Source organism: Leopardus geoffroyi, chromosome E1 (assembly GCF_018350155.1).
Source record: "Leopardus geoffroyi isolate Oge1 chromosome E1, O.geoffroyi_Oge1_pat1.0, whole genome shotgun sequence".
In the NCBI taxonomy this organism is placed as follows: Eukaryota; Metazoa; Chordata; class Mammalia; order Carnivora; family Felidae; genus Leopardus; species Leopardus geoffroyi.
In genome coordinates this window covers 33643039-33660087 of record NC_059330.1, presented here as the reverse complement: position 1 = coordinate 33660087, position 17049 = coordinate 33643039, and the positions used below count along the sequence as shown (strand labels likewise).

General features: G+C 45.5%; 1 protein-coding gene across 1 annotated transcript in view; it reads right to left on the bottom strand.

Moving 5' to 3' along the window:
* CA10 (carbonic anhydrase 10) overlaps nucleotides 1-14594 on the bottom strand; it is a 487496-nt gene extending 472902 nt beyond the window's left edge. The window contains exon 1 of the mRNA XM_045488338.1: nucleotides 14487-14594. Coding sequence (XP_045344294.1) covers nucleotides 14487-14547 — 61 coding nt within the window. The 5' untranslated portion in view covers nucleotides 14548-14594. The remainder of the gene's footprint in view (nucleotides 1-14486) is intronic.
* Between the last annotated feature and the right edge of the window lie 2455 nt (nucleotides 14595-17049).

Here is a 17049-nt window from a genome sequence, read left to right as displayed (position 1 = left end):
ACATCAAGCAAGAAAATCTATGAGCAAATTCCTGACACAGGGATTTGTTTATGCCACCAATCTCAAGGCCAAATATTTACTGGATTCCATGAGATCATATACCTATATACAGGCCTTGATAAGTCTAAACCCTAGTTGTAGAATGAAAAGGACGTGGCATTAAATACACATTTTTTTTTAATTATTAAAAAAAATGTGAGCCAGACTCAGTAGATTGCCTCTGAAGATCATTTTATGAAAAAGACATGATTGTCTTCTTTCTTATTACCTTTAAAATATTCCCCAAATATCCTAGCTTTCCCCTGGTGAATCAGATTCAACCAACCTCAACTGATTATATGTTATGTGCAGGCATTGTGCTAAACACTCACATGAATTGGCTCATTTAATCCCCATGTTTTACATGATATTGCCAAATTCCTTCCTAATTTTGCCCAACATCTTTTGTTCTTCTAGCTTCAGCCATAACAATACGAAACCATTTATCAAGTATATCCTATGTGCTAAGCACTAGGCTGCGTTTTAAAATTTCAGTCTCTCTTAACTGATGTTATAGATGTTATTGCTTCCAGTCTATGAAAGAGGATACTGAGGATTACTTAGAGATTTTAAGTGACTTCCCAAGGTCACAAAACAAGAGGTGAAATTCTAAGACTCCAATATATGGACCACATGGTTTTCAGTATATGCTTTTATGAAGCAATGATGCCCACTTGAGTCTTTCCAAGGGTCTCACTAGAGGGCTATAAGGTCATCTTTCTACAAGCATAGTTCAGGCTATTCTCTTATCACCCCTTGTCTTATACTTGTCCATCTTTGAAATCATTTGCCACTTTCCCGCCTACTCACTGTCATGAAAGTTCTTCCTGCAATTTTTCTGCCTTAACGTTTCCCAAACTGGGAAAGTTTAGCATCACTGGACAACTGGACAGTAAACTTGGATAACTCTCGGTAAAAGCCTCTTAACATTATAAAATTCCGAGTTGGAAAGGGACCTAGAAATTACCTGTCCAGTGTCCCTGTTTAAATGGAAAAAACTGGGGCCCAGGCCAGTAAAACGACTTCCTCCAGACCACAGTGCTGGTAGCAGCACTCACATCAACATTTTCTAACTTCCATCCCATTAATCTTTGCTGCCATCCACCTGATATGTTCTTCTGTACAATTTATAGAAATATGTTATTAGAAAAATATTCCAGAAGTCTCAAAATTCTGGAGGCGCCTGGGTTGCTCAGTCCATTAAGTGTCCAACTCTTGATTTCAGCTCGGTTAAGGTCTTGCCGTTCATGGAATCGAGCCCACACTGACAGTGCACAGCCTGCTTGGGATTCTCTCTCTGTCCCTCTCTCTTTCTGCCCCTTTTCTGTTCACACACACATGCACACACGCGCTCTCTCACGCGCGCGCTCTCTCTCAAAATAAATAAATAAACATTGTTTTTAAAAAGTCTCAAAATTCTGGATTTAGGATAGTGATTTGCTTGTTCTTAACCATGGTTTCCTGTGTCTGATCTGACTTATTGAGCAGAACAACATTTTGAATACCAAAGCTATTTGGGTTTTGTCTAATAGTTTCCGGGGTGGGCCACTGGTGAAAGGATTTTTGAAAGTTTAATCACTGTTCTACATACTTGTTGACTTTCTCAAGGAATTTAGGTGTACTTCTGGAGACTTATAAAAAGGTTGTGCATTACTTAAAGATGTAATATGGTCAAACCACAAAGAACTTCATACTGTTTTATCCATTTATCACAATACAGGGATGATTTTAAAGAAATAATTCAATATAAATAAATATATATGCCTCTTTGACATCAGTTATAGCAACCGCCTTCTAGATATGTCTCTTGAGGCAAGGGACATAAAAGCCAAAATAAACTACTGGAACTTCATCAAAATAAAAAGCTTCTACAAAGAGACAGAAATAATTAATAAAACTAAAAGGTAACCTAAGCAATGGGAGAAGATATTGGCAAATGACATATCTGATAAAGGGTTAGTATCCAAAATATATAAAGAACTTACAAAACTCAACACCGAAAGAACAATTGAAAAGTATGCAGAAGACACAAATAGACATTTTCCAAAGAAGATATACGGATGGCTAACAGACACATGAAAAGATGTTCCACATTACTCATGATCAGGGAAATACAAACCAAAACCACAGTGAGATGTCACTTCATACCTGTCCGAGTGGCTAAAATAAGCACAAGAAACAAGTGCTGATGAGCATGTGGAGAAAAAGGAACCGTCTTGCCCTGTTGGTGGGAATGCAAACTGGTGCAGCCACTCTGGAAAACAGTATGGAGGTTCCTCAAAAAGTTAAAAGTAGAACTATCCTATGATTCAGCAACTGAACGAGTAGGTGTTTACCCAAAGAATACAGAGACATTAATTCAAAGGGATACATGCACCCTGATGTTTATAGCAGCATTATCAACAATAGCCAAATTACAGAAACAGCCCAAGTGTCCACTGATAGATGAATGGATAAAGAAGATGTGATATATAGGTTATATATATATAAATATATATATATATTTATATATATATATATGGGTTTTGTTTATATATATATGTATATACATATATTTTGTTTATATATATATGTATTTTGTTTATATATATGTATATATATACATATATACATGTATATATATTGTTTTATATATATGTTTTGTTTTTGTTTATATATATATATTTTTTGTTTTGTTTTGTTTATATATATATGTTTTGTTTATATATATATGTTTTGTTTATATATATGTTTTGTTTTGTTTTTATATATATGTATATACATATATACATATACATACATATATAACATATATATATAACAGAATATTACAGAATATATACTCAGTATATATATATAACAGAATATATATATATAACAGAATATTACTCAGCCATCAAAAAGAATGAAACCTTCCTATTTGCAATGATGTGGATGGGACTAGAGAGTATTATGCTAGGCAAAATAAGTCAGTCAGAGAAAGACAAACACCATATGATTTCACTCATAAATAGAATTTCAGAAACAAAACAAATGAGCAAAAGGGAAAAAAAAGAGAGAGAGAGGCAAACTAAGAAACAGAGTCTTAATCATACAAAACAAACCAATGAGAGGTGGGAGGGGGAGGTGGGAGAAACAGGTGATGGGGGGTAAGAAACAGGTGTTATGATGAGCACTGGGTATTGTACGGAAGCATTGAATCACTATACTGTATACCTGAAGCTAATATTACTAACTAACTAGAATTTAAATGCTAACTAACTAGAATTTAAATAAGAACTTAAAAACATATCTCTATAGACAAAAAACAAAACAAAACAAAACATACGCCCCCCCAAAATGGCCAAACGTAGAAACCTAGATCTCAAAAACAGGGAAAAAGATAAATATAAATGATGCTATTTTAGATGAATAAGTTACATGGAAATATTATAAAGAAAGTCATGAACATTAAAGCGACAGACACCAACTAATGGTTCGCCAAACCGCTGTCCCTCTGCTCCTGGACACAAGACTAGGGTGCAATTCCCAAGCTCTTTGGCAATAAGATGGGGCCATGTGTCTGACCATAAGTGATGCACACAGCTTTCCTGCTAAGCCCATAAAACCTCTCCCACGATCCTTCTCCTTCTGCTCCATTTGCTGATACTGACCTAGGACAGCATTGGAAACCCTACCCTAGAGAGAGCAGAGCCTCTGTCAGCCTGGAGACTTCCAAGTCACCACAAAGACAAGATTCCTTCCCTTCCATCCCTCCCCCCTCACCATGGCCATATGCACCTTATACATGCACGTGCACACACACGCATTGACACCAACGGCCAATTAATGTGAGCAGGAAGTAAGCTTCTATTGTGTTAGGTCACCAAGATTTTGGTGTTTATCTGTCACAAAGTCTAGGATTTCTTGAACTAACATAGTGAGGAAGCAAACAGGGAAATACTTCAGATACAATGTAGAGTTAAAAAAACTATAAAGATTTAAGGTTGAAAATGTTGTAATTGCAAACTTTGGTAAATAAAAACCTAGTCTATAAGGAATCCATTCGTTTTTCGCAATTTCCTTTGATGCTGTGATTTTGCATTAAAAGGAACTCAATGACTTCCACCATCACTCACATCTGTGACGCTGAAAACCTGCACACACAGTCCCCAACTTGCAAGGAACCCTGATCAAGGAGGAGCGTTTCAGTTGAACACGCCTTCAGCCCAAACAGCAAATGCACAAACACAACTCTCATTCATTAATTTGTTCAGCACGTCTTACCTTCAGATGGGGCACATTACAAGACTTTACCTGGCTCAGTCAAGCCGTAATTTCAGCAGTTCTAAGAGCAGGAGGAAAGAAAAGGGAGGGGGGTGCACCAACCCATGCAATTAAAATGCATACGACTCTCACTTAGCCACAGCACAGCCCTTCAAAGACCGCACAGAACGTCTTCAACACAGTGGAAAAACAGGGATGGAGTCTATTACAGACACAAAAAATAATGACTTCACTACTTTATATGTCATTCTACCGGGATTTGAGCCTCTGGGACTTAGAGCTGCTCTCATCACAGTGATTATAAGAGTCAGCCATCCACTGACATTCTTATTCACACCCGAGCCATACAGCAGAAGCCGACTGATTACTCATAGATGCCTCGCTTTCTAACTACTAGTATAATCTCCATATATCTACGGAGAAGTTAATAGGAGTGGCCTTTTTAAAATTAGGGGCCCTAATTTTTTTTTTTTTTTTCGAAATTAAATTAACAAGCAAACTGACCACAACAAACCATCTAACTGAGCATTTCCCCGCAGCTCTGGAGATCACCTAGAAGATTCTAAGCAGAACGTGCAGCCAGTTCTTTCCATTTCTGGGCCCCAGAGTCTCCCCGCTGGTAAGAACTAGTGGTTCGGTTACAGAAGGCCAGAGGGAGAAGTCAAGGTCTCTGATACAAGACTGGAAACACCTTAGGAACCAGAGTCATTTTCTGTATTAGTCTGCACCCAGAATAAAGACTGGGTGGGCTTTTTCCCCCAAAGCACTCTAGTGCAATGCTATAGGGCAGTGAGCTTTCTCAAGTGCTGGCTTCTCGCAAACTGGAATCCAACAAGCACATGCCATATCCTAAGCAAACTCCTTTAACGGGAACAGAGACGACACGGAGAAAGGAACAACAACACATCCGCTGATCCTCAGTCTTCCTGGTGCAGGTGTTACAGTGTGGAATCAACACAAAGGAGCCAAAATACATTGTAAACAGCCAACAGTGGGTTTGTCAAATGCAGAGATGAGTTCAGTCTGAGAAGAAAATAGGAAGCTATCAAATATATGGCTCCCTGGGAAGGTTCCAGTCGGCTCCGCACGCTCAAAGACCCCCATGAGGTAGAAGCCAAAGGGCAGCCAACAGAGATCTTCTTCATCTCTCCTCCCTCCTGGCCTCACATCTTATCTCCCACTCTCCCACAAAAGCAAGAAAACCATTCTAACCCTACTCCTTGTTACTCATTTATGTAATAATCCAATCATTCATTATTGATCATCTACTAAATGCAAGGCACTGGGTTGAACAATGGGGGGAAACCCCACGATATTTATGTATCAACTACCATACATTCTATAAGGGCAAAGATCACGGCTGATTTGTTCACTACATTGCCTGGCCGAGTGCCTCCCTCAAAGGAGGCATTCACTAACATTTTGTTAATGAATGAACTGACATGTTAAACGCTAGGGGTGGGGGGCAGAGCCCTCCCCCAGATATGTCCCTTTTTTGTTCATTTCAAGAATCCCATGAAGCATTCATTATTATCCCAACCTCACAGAGGAAGAATGGCCTATGCTGACTCAATACACGCTGCCATCAAAACTGTTTTCCTTGAGGGTGAAAGGTAGCTGTGTGTGGTAGGAAGAGGGGGCAGCGGAAGGGGAATATGTTGACTCATATCCTTCAGTAAGTGTGTTTATTCCAATTCTAGCACTGCTGCCAAATGTGTTGTGAAACCAGCAGGACTTGGCTCTGGAAAACTTCACCTGAAAGTCACAGGCTTCATTTCCTACCGCCAGCCCCTTCAGCCACGGGGCATGAAGCATTGGACAAAGTTAAAGATTAATTCTGCATTTACTGTGACAAAGGTCACACCTCTCCCACATGAGGAGGAAAAGGCACTTGCAGGCTGTCTCCTTCACAGCCACGGATAATCTCTCCACTGCCATCCTGATGGTACCTTAATGCAAATGTAATCAAGCCCAAACACTGGCTACCCCATTACCAGACCAATCCTGCTAATAAAAAGCAATTATGGCTCTCTTAAAAAGGCAATCGTGGACCATCTCTTACCACTTACAGCTCCCCACCCCAACCCCTGCACGATGGAAATCCTCCAAAGCTTTGTGTAGGGTTTTATGAGACAGAAAACTGCAAAAAGGTAGAGGGAAGACTCGATTATCAAAGACGATAAGATGACAATTAGCATACTGCCCACTCCAGAGTCAGCCAGTGGGTTCTGGCTTTTTCCTAGGGTAGAAACACATGGGGCAAACTAAGTCAGGAGATAAATTCTGCAATGTATATCTGGCTTATTTCAAAAGCTTCTGGGAAGCCACCTGGAACTACAGGTGACACTGGAAAATAACCAGTGATCTGGGCCAAATGAAGCAGAGCGGGTTCAAAGCTTTAACCCTGACTCATCTGTTCCTAATGAAAAGAAAGATGTAAGCTAGAGCTACTTCTTGGGCCTTTAAAGGACGCCTCCCCTCCACTGAGAGGCGCAAGGGTGGTTTTCACTGACAATTTTTGCTTGCAAGGTGTTACTGTTATTGGAATCCTATCTCCCCAACCTCCTCTATCTCAACCTCATCCATCACACCCCACTCTCTAGTGGTTGCCGTATTGACCTCTTGACAGCCCCTGCATTCATCGCGTCTTATCTAATACTCCTGCCTTTGCAAATGCTCTTTCCCGTGATCACCCTTCCCCCCGTTACACTCCTCCTGGTCAGTCGGCAAAAATCTTCCATTCTCGAGACTCGGCCCAAGAATCGTTTCACACTCCTTTCCTCCCTCCCTCCCACCCCCAGAATGAGTCAGATGTCCCTTCTCAATACTTATCAGATTCTGCTGTAACTACTAATATTCTTTAAATTGGTCTCTTACTGGATTGTGAATTGCTGGAGGGAAAGGTCCATGTCTGACTCATTCCTGTAGGATCCCCAGGACCTCACGCATAGTGCACCCTCCATAAATGCCGAGTGATTAAGTGGACAAAGGAAGCCATTTCGTTTTAGGTCTCTATAGTTGCTCTACGGTAACTGGACCTTTGAGAGGGTAAAATGGGTATATAATTTAGTGGGCCATGAGGATACCCTCCCAAGTGAACAGAGTCTATTGGAAGTAGGAGTGCAGAGTGGAATAAGGGAAAACGGCTAGAAAATGCTTTGCAGTGCGTCAAGCATCCGTTTCATGTCAACTAGAGAATCTATTGCTTGGTGCATGATCTTCAACAGCACAAAAGCGTGCACGGATGATTCACTTCTCTTAGCCTGCCTCTAATGTTAAAGCCATCACTGTTAATGTTATCATTGTTATTCAAGTACAAAATTGGAGACATTTGCATTTCCTCCACATGAAAATACCAAATCTCAAAGATTAGGGTAAATCAGGTCCATAACAGATAGGACAACTGACTTTTTTTTCTTTTTTAAGGTCTGTCACTCAGAATGTTCCATTAATGGCCTAATTGATCTATTAGACCAGTATTTCTTAAATGGGTTTTGTGAGCAAGAATAAAGGCTGACAAGAAGACAAGGAATGGGGTTTCTAAGTTATTGCTTATTGCGATCAAAGTTTAAAAAGAATTGCACATAAACCTTTTTTATGTCCTTTTCCTTACCTCCACTTTAGCTCCTCATAACAAAAGATAAAGTCTAAACTTCTTATCTTGGCTTTCAAGCCCCCTTCACACTGGCCCCAGGTTATTCTTCCAGCCCTGTCTCTAGTCACTTACTCCGGCCCAGCCACTCCCCATGCCCAGTTTGAAGCCCTTCTGATACTTTCTTGGGTTTTTTTGGCAGACTATCCTTGCCTCCTTGCGTGCCTTTTCCTTTCTATTCTTTTGAAATCTCATGTATTCTTCCAGCCTTATTCAAATGTCTTCTCCTCTATGAATCCTTCCCTCCCCCACTGGTATCCACCAACAAGAGTTAACTGCTCCTTCTTTACCCTCCCACAGCACTTTGTGCCCAACTCTATCCCCTGGCAGGTACCATCTTGTAAGTACTAAGGACCAGGTGTTGTTCATTTTTGTGATTCCTATGCCTGACACAAAGCTAGCTGGCAATCCTGTTTTGCTGAACACTAAAGAAATGACTGAGTTGTTCACTGGAATTCACATGCACAGGTGCAAGGTGTCAATAACAAGTGACAAGTTATTGATGCCAATGGTGATTTTACAGGAGTAGCTCTAGTTCACTGAGTGACCACTACATGTTAGGCACCAGGGCAGGATCTTAAGCATATTTTTTCCAATCCTCATTTTATAGATTTTACAGAGGCTCCGAGAGCTTAAAGATGTTCTCTAAGACCACACACAGGGAGAAAGGCCAAAGGGAGGATTATTATGTACAGGCCTCTCTTTGTTCCAAGGCCTATACTTACTCCCCTTTGACAGGTGTCACTTGGCCCACGGTAAATGTATTCCGGACACCATGTTGGCATTTTACAAATAGTAAGTGACAATTACACTGTAGGATCAACAACCTTGGGGAATCAACCATTTTACAGACGAGAAAGCTGCAGTCTCCCCAAACTCAACCATCTACAATCCCAAATAGGCTACAAACCATGCAAAGTGCAGCAGTGGCTGGAGACTTGCAACACAGACTTACAACCCAAAGAAATGTTAGGATTTCACACAAATTTTAACCAAGTTCAGTCCATTGAAGGCATGCCAAGATCCATAATAAAAAAAAAATAAAAATCATGAAGTAATTAAATATCTGAAGGCACTCTACATTCTCTCAATTCAATAGCTCCCAATGTGAGCTCATCCCAACTTGCCATAAAAGTGAACCTTTTATTCCAACTGGGACTGTCTTCACTCTACATCACTCATTCCTTCTCCTCTCCTTTGGATGATGTGGTCCCCTCCATCCCTTCTCCCCAACCTCCAACATTTATCTAATATCCTCCTTTTCCTTTGCATCCGGACTTCTCTCTTCTGCAGCATGTATGTCCGTTAGCAAACAACAAGGCATTGTTCTTAATGTTTTTGTATCACTATACACTTTGTGCATTACAACTTTGTTCTTCTATCTTAGCAGTCAAGCATTATTCTTATCATTTTACACCACTCTACATTATGCATATGTACCTCAACTTTGACTTTCTAACTATACCTTAAGCATGGATCATTCCATAATACAGTAACGATACAGGTACTTTACATTTACATAACACAAAGAACATTCAGGATCACCCTCTGATGTTTCCCTCAACAATTCCTTGAAACGGGCAAAGAGGATATTGTTTCCGTGTTACAGAAGGGGAAACTGAGACTCTAAGAGGCTAAGAGACTCACCCAAAGAAGTAATTAAGGAAGAGTCTGACTGCAGAGTGGGTCTTCTAATTTCTATGCTCTTTGTATGAAGGCTTGCCACCATACACATTTATGGAACCTAGATCTATCTCTTCCTGACCTAAACCCCAGAGCTACATATGCAATGCTTAATCAAGGTGAAAAGTTGAGGTGTTAGGTGCTGATGGCCAAAGATGGCAAATCAAACCCCCTCTCCTCCCCACCCAAGAAAATGACTGTCCACACTGACACTTCTCTCTCCCCCAGGGGTTTTATATTACTCAGAAAGACTCTCATCTCACGGACAAGAAAGTCCCATCTGTGATGATGGTATCTGTCAGGGACTGGGCTATAGGACATCAAAATGGCAAACTGCATTTACAGGAACCATATTGCCAATAACATCATCAGATAAGTAGTCTTTGTTGGGGTGGGGCTCTTTTTGTGTGTAACGGAATGTTCTCTTTCAAGTCCTATTGACGGCATACGTAGTTTGCCATTTTGGAAGCACTTTAAAGCTGGGTTTATACAGAGTTATAATTTACAAGCAGAAAGAGGCTTATGGCCCCCTGGGTAATAAGTACTCCGTTGTTCCCAGGTGACTTATTAAACTTTCCAAGCCTCACCTGAGTACTGGGCTCAAAGAGATAAAGTGGGTTTTACTCATAATATGCACCAAAGCCCAATACTACCAACCTCGTTTATATGAGAAAGTGAAGAGACATTTCAAAGTTGTGAAGCCAAGGCCTCCTTGAAAGTAGGATTCATACTCAGTGTTAAAAAATTCGCTTGCTCATGATGTTCTTTTGCTTTTAAACAAGTTGAAGGAAGGAAGGTAAAGGCTCTGTTCTTTCCTGGCCTCACAAACCTGTGCAATGCCTGATTTGGAGGGAGAAAAAAAATAATTCTATTACTGAAAGCTTCCTGTGCCTCAGATACCGTGCTAAGTGAAAATCACTGAATACGTTATAATCCATGTCACGAAGGGGTGGGGTAGGTACTATGATCCCCTTTCCACACATAAAGACACAGAAGTTGAACCATTTTAATTTTCCAATTAGGAAAAGAACGTATGAAATATTCCTTGCTTATAGGGATTGCTGACCATCAGGTGCGGGTGGCAAACCCAGGTAGTAGTATCCACTGTTTGACTGACAGTCATATACAACTCGAATGCTACCTGATTTCTAGTCCTGAACCGCAATCACCCTAAACCTTCACTTCCAAACTCTCTAACTCACATCCATTTCACATAATTCATTCTTTCAGTCTGGAGACCTCGCAATAAAAAATACTTACAAAAAAACATTTACAAGAACTCTTGATCCCAAAAGAAATGAAATACTGAATTCTGACTCAGTTAGACCTGGGTGTGACCCCTCCACGCTGAACTGCTGTGGGCTTTGGCTGCCTCATCTATAAAACTACCCTACAAATTCTTAGATGAATTAAAATATGTGCAATATTATATAATACCTGTGAAAGCACCACATAATTTTAATTGCTATTGCTATTATTATGAATAAACTGACAAAAAAGTAAAGTTACATAGAGGCACGTAGGATGTGTTGTGGAAATTAAATCCGACAGCTGTCTTTGGACCTGGAAATTCTCTCCTGGTGCTGCTAAGCATTCATTCTCGCTGATCTGAGCTGCTTTTGTAAGATTGGAATGGTGCTCTTGCTAACATAGAAAAAAAACATCCTGGTTCTCCTCTCTCTCCCTCTCTCTTCCCCCCTCCCTCCCTCTCCCTCTCTCTCTCTCCCCCCCCCCCCCCCCTCTCTCTCTCTCTCCCCCCCCCCTTCATTCCTCTTCACAGATTTTCGCTGCCTTACACTTTTGGGAAAATGACATCTGAGTCTGATGTGGAACAGAACTCCCAGATCGTGGCATTCCCTCTTAAACCTAGCTGTGCTGTCCTTTTAGTAGCCAAAATTGAAATGCTCTCTCAAATGGAAGGTACACATGCTACAGCCCCAGCAGTTAGTTAAGCCTGGTCAAGGGGACCCCCAGTCCCCTCTGTTGACAGCTTCATCACAACCAAGTGATGAGTGCAGAGCCATCAAATACACGAAAACCAGGGCTCTGTATTTTAACAAATATAGCCACTCAGGCCCAGGCAAAAAAATGCCTTGGGTATGCTTAATTTGGGGAATGGGGAGGGGGGAGGGTAGGAATCTTTGGTTAACAAAGCACTAAGCACCAGAGTGTTCCTGAAAGCCAAGGCTACCAAGTGAAATGCAGTCACTATAGGCCAGATCTACCACCAAAATTTTCCTTCTGTAAAGTGTTTACACTGCAGATTTTTGCTGACCTTTTCTAGTCATGAAGTCCACCCCACCAATGCATCCATCACGGATGCCTGGTGACTCAGGAAGAATTAGTACCCGTTTACTGGGTAGGGTAATTCATCCCAAGATAGAAGAGAGGTGCCTTGTTTTTTAAATTTTTTTAAATTTAAGATGTAGTGGGTTCTATGATCAGAGGGTTATGTTCCTTTTGGTAAAAGCTCAGTCATGAGTAAATTAAAACTGCAAATCATGGAAACAGAAATGAAAGACCCACTAAACTCTCCCTGAGCCGCAATTATTGAACCTTAGTGCACGGTGTACCTATACCTCTTAAGGCTGCTCGATGGGGGGGGGGGGGATGTCCCCCAAACGGTGGCAACTGGGAGTCATAATTATATTATTAATCAGAATTAGGACGTACATGGATACCACTGAACGTGTCGTTGTTTTAGGAGGGAGGCCACCTTGGCCCTGGAGAAAGTACAGTCTTTGAAAATTAAGTTGATGGATGTGTAAATGTAGAGTACATAATGTTGCAACTCTGCCGAAATGTCTTCATACAGCGCAAATTAATGCAGAGCCTAACTAGGCGTTTGGAACGCTAACCTAGTTTTCTGTGTTTAGGCTCATAGCTAGCAATTTTGCTTACACTTTTATCCTCTCATTACGTAGCAATGATGATCATTTAGCAAATACATGTGAAAGGCCACATACTCCATAGCACCTCTTCTGGGTTGGAAATAACCCCTTCCTAATACTTGTATTTATACAATTTAGTTACTGATACACCAAGTCAAGTACAGCTGTGATAAGGAGCCCACTAGTGCCTCTTTTGGAAGCTAAGAACAGACCCATTCTCAAATGGTTCCTTTGTAATGGCCTGACCAAATAAATGCAGGGTAGGGGTGGGAGACAAAGGACTGTGGGGGGTCCAGAGCCTCAATGCATGTTAACCCTTTGTAAACCTTAAAGGGACTCAGTTGGCTTGTCTGCTTTGCAAATTATTTATGATGGTGAAGAAAGGTAAGGAAAGGCTATTTTCTAACTAGTGAAATATTAAGGAACGAGAGAGTTTGGAATAGACATGTAGAAGAGAAAGACGTAAACTGTGGTCTTCTAAGGTGCTATCCAGTCCATTCCTGGACATATGACTGATATCAGCCCTTACAAGTCACCAGGGAATGTTTCCTTTCAGATGCAGAATGGGGTAAAACAGGTCCCACTAGAGGATTTGGGGTGGTCCCAGGGTACTTTTTCTTGTCTCTAAAGTATTACAGAGGCAAAATCCTTAGTTTGATGGCAAAGCCCCGAACAGAATGATTTTGAATTCAAGATTCCCCATTCCTGCCCTAGGAAGAGAAAGTTGACACCGAGCAGTGGTATTTGGAACGAGGTTCAGGGTGTGCACAGACAAGGATTTTGAAGATCCAGAACCAGAACTAGCTTAGAGGGTGGGGATTGGCTGGGCCAGGGAAGATGCAGGAAACAGGTCCCTCCACCTCAGTGCTGCTCAAACGTGTCTGCTCACAGGGGCAAGGTTCCTGTTCTCCTCTTTTGGTGGCTTGAGCGGGAAGTTGGCTGAGTCCCCAATTCTGCAGAGGGAATGCAGGCTGAGGGGAGCGCTGGGAATGGGTCCTACCCTAGGCACTTTAATGACAGGTGTGAGGGGAAATGGGGTAGACACTCTCAGTGGGAGGAGACACTGAACCGAACTGGGAAATACTGCTGATCCTGGGGCTTTTTCTCATGGCTCCCCTCCACACAGCCAACTCCCTGCACCAACAAAGACACTGCTTGGAAATCAGAATCCCCTCCAACACGCAGACACACAGGCAGGCAGGCACAAACCCTACCCGATTCACCTCATCAACTCCTGAAACCACAGACTGACATAAGTGGCCTCAGGTCAGTGAGGCTGAGCTACCATTCCACCGGGAATTAGGAAAGGCTACCGTCTAGAGTGGTATTTCCCACAGAGTGTTGTTTCAGGCAGGCTTGGCTTTTACTTGATGTGGAGCATGGCATGCTAGCATGTTTTAGACCACCAGTTCTGATGTGCTTGGGGAAGGCACGGAGGACCTCCACATCCCTCTCGTCCCTGCTGGTGGCACTCTCCAGTCCCGCAACCTCCCGCAGTCTCTTGAAAGTGCCTAGATACCAGGGCAGGGCTCTGCGTCCATTTTGCCTGCCGGGAACCTCCGAGTTTGGGAACTTTGAAAACCAGGGGATGGGGGTGGGGGTTGCCAAGGCTCAGATTTGGGGGCCAGAGTTCTCAGCAGGAAAGCCGTTGAAAATCAACACCCATCTGCCTCTTGTTTCTCATCCCCCACCCCTTCTATGTTCCAGGACTCCTAACAGATAATAACCATCTCTCTCTCTCTCTCTCTCTCACACACACACACACACACACACACACACACACACACACCCTTGGGCTTAGAAGGTTTTTCATTCTCAAGGCAGCAAACCCTCAGAACTGAAAGGATCTCTGCCACCCCCCCCCTTCCCCTCCCACCCCGCAAGGCTACTTGAGCGCCTACACACAATAAAATCCCACACATTCCCAACAGCACAACAGAACCCCAACCCGCCAGGGGTTTCAGCGCGTCCCATACCTGATATGCAGACGATGAAATTGGCTTGAAGAAGAAAAATCACCTCCCAGACTATTTCCATCCTCTGATTCTCATTCCAAGTGCATCACTCGACGGGAAAACAGGGGGGGAAGGGGAGAGCCCGACACGGCACACACACATACAAACACGCACACACTTGCGAGCGAGCGCACACTCGCACTCCCACCCGACAGCCGGCCAGGGACAGTCACCCCCAAGATCAATATCGCAGTTTGAATTGTTCCGGCAAATCTCCCCTCGGGCTCGACGGATGTGCGCCCCAGATGTGCTGACACATGTCCGATGCCTCGCTGCCCCGGAGGTCTCCCCGATCGCCGGTCTCCGCTCCTCCTCGCACGAGAGGCGGAAACAGCACTAGCAGCGGCGGCGGCAGCCACCTGAAGCCACCAGCGCCGGGCTCTTCCTGCAAAAACGAGACCCCGATCCGCCTGGCGCCCCAAGAAGACATAGACGATAGCCCCCCGCCGGGCCGCGCTGCACAGTTCCGGGCCCCCGGCGCTCGCAGCTCGCTGGCTAAGCCCAGGCAGTCCGCGACAAGTTGCCCTCGAAGTCCGCCCCCCTCACCGGGGCATGGTCAGAGGCCGGCTGCCGCGCTCCGGGGCCGCTCTCCTCCTGCTTCCGGGGGGCGGGGGGAGGAGACGCCACCGCAGACAGGGAGACAGAGAAAGAGAGGCAGGAATTATTGCCCGAAACCGCCGGCAGGCTCCGCCGACCCTCCCGGCTCCCCAAGTCGCGCGCAGCCCGCCGCCTCCGAGTCCGGCTCGGGCGGCGCATCCAGGGCGCCAAGCGCCGAAGGCGGGGAACCGGGGACCCGGGCGCGTCGGGGGCCCGCGGGCTCCCCACGTCGCGCGCGCTTTCGGTCCCTCTGCTATTTTCCTAGGCTCCCCGGAACCCCCGTTGCCTCGCTTCCATCGCCCGCAACTAGCGCCGCCGCCGCCGCCGCCGCCGCGATTTTCCGCAATGCAACTGCAGGGGTCGTTATTTCCTCGCCTACGGAGCCCGACGCTGCCCGATTCGGAGGGGAGGAGGAGGGCAGGTGGGGCGGGAGGAGGGGGAGGAGGGGGCGGCCCGGCCAGGTGAGCGTCCCCGCCGCCGCCGCCGCCAGCCCCCGCCGCAGCCCCGCCGCCCGGCGCCCGGGGGCGGAGGCAGGAGGCCGGGCTGGGGAGCCCAAGCTTAGCGCGGCCATAAGGAGGAGGCGAGGGCTGGGCGTCGGAGCCGCGGGCCAGCGCGGAGGCGCCTGGGCCCCGGCCGCTCGGTCGCCCACCAGGACTGGGGAGTTTCTCATCTCCTTGGAAAGAACTTCGCGCCCGCCCCTGGGGCGCGGGAGACCCGGGCGGGACTCAGCCGGGGCGCGGTGATGCGCTCTCCCCCTGCTGCGGAATAGTGGGGATTTTTTTTTTTTTTTTTTTTTTTTTGCATAATTCATTCCCTGCCCTCTCCCGCTCGTCCCTCTCCTGCCCCCCCTCCTCCTTCCCCCTTTCCGCTCCAGTGCCAGAACACTACTTACCCCAGAGTTCTCCTCTCTGTACGTTCCTAGACCAGGTGCAACTCTCGCCCGCGAGTCCCTCACCTCCCTCCTCCCCGAAGGGGGAAAACCCGTCTTTCCAAGTCCGGGTGCGAACAGTGGCCGCCGCCAAACTGCGCCTCCGCTCAGCTCCGGGCGGATCCGAGACTATTGGAAACCCGGGCTTGAGGGGAGCCGGCTTCCCTTCTTTTCGGTTTTTTTTAGTCTGCTTTTCTTTCGGGAAGCTCAAGTGCTTTGGAGGCTTTTGCTGGGCTCCAGAATACTCTCTGCCAGCGATACTCAGCTGCTTCCACCGAAGGAGATTTCCCCACCAAATCCGCGCGCGCGCGCGCGCACACACGCCCAGCGCGCGGCTTTCCGAGTCCCGGGGGGAAGGTGGGGGCGGCGTGAGCACCACCCACCGCCGCGGCCGAGGCCGAGGCCCAGGCCCGAGGCCGCGGGTGCGCAGAACGACTCGCCGCGACCCGGGGAAGGACGTGCGTCCGGGCGGCCGCTTGGAATGCAGATGCGGGGGAATTGGGAGGAAACCCTGCGCTCGGGACTGTTCGCCCGAGAAGAGGGCTGGGAGCGAGAGAAGAAAAGAAAAATTGTAGCACATTTGCATCGCCTCTCTCGCCGCAGCAGCGGGCAGAGAAAGCCCCAGACCTACCTCTTTGGGAGAGCTGGAGAAGAGGAGGGCAGGGGAGGGGAATCCCTGGAAAGATCTCGGATTTCTCGGCGCACTTGTCCGGATTGCAAACTGTGACGTTTGGAGATTTTGCACAAGCGCGGATGGACACACACAACAAACACAAACACACACGTAACCCGCAGGGTATTTTTTGCACTTTTTACTTTTTCGTGTTTAGAAGCCATTTCCGTGTGAGTCTCGGTCTAATCACCGCAGAAAGGGCGGAGGAGTGGAGAGGGAGCAGGAGAGGGAAAGAGGGTACTGTGCCTCCGCACAGAGACAATTTAGGGAGGCTTGCAGGCTGTGTGGCATGGGAGGGCGGGCAGGGTTGGAGCCAAAGGAGTAAC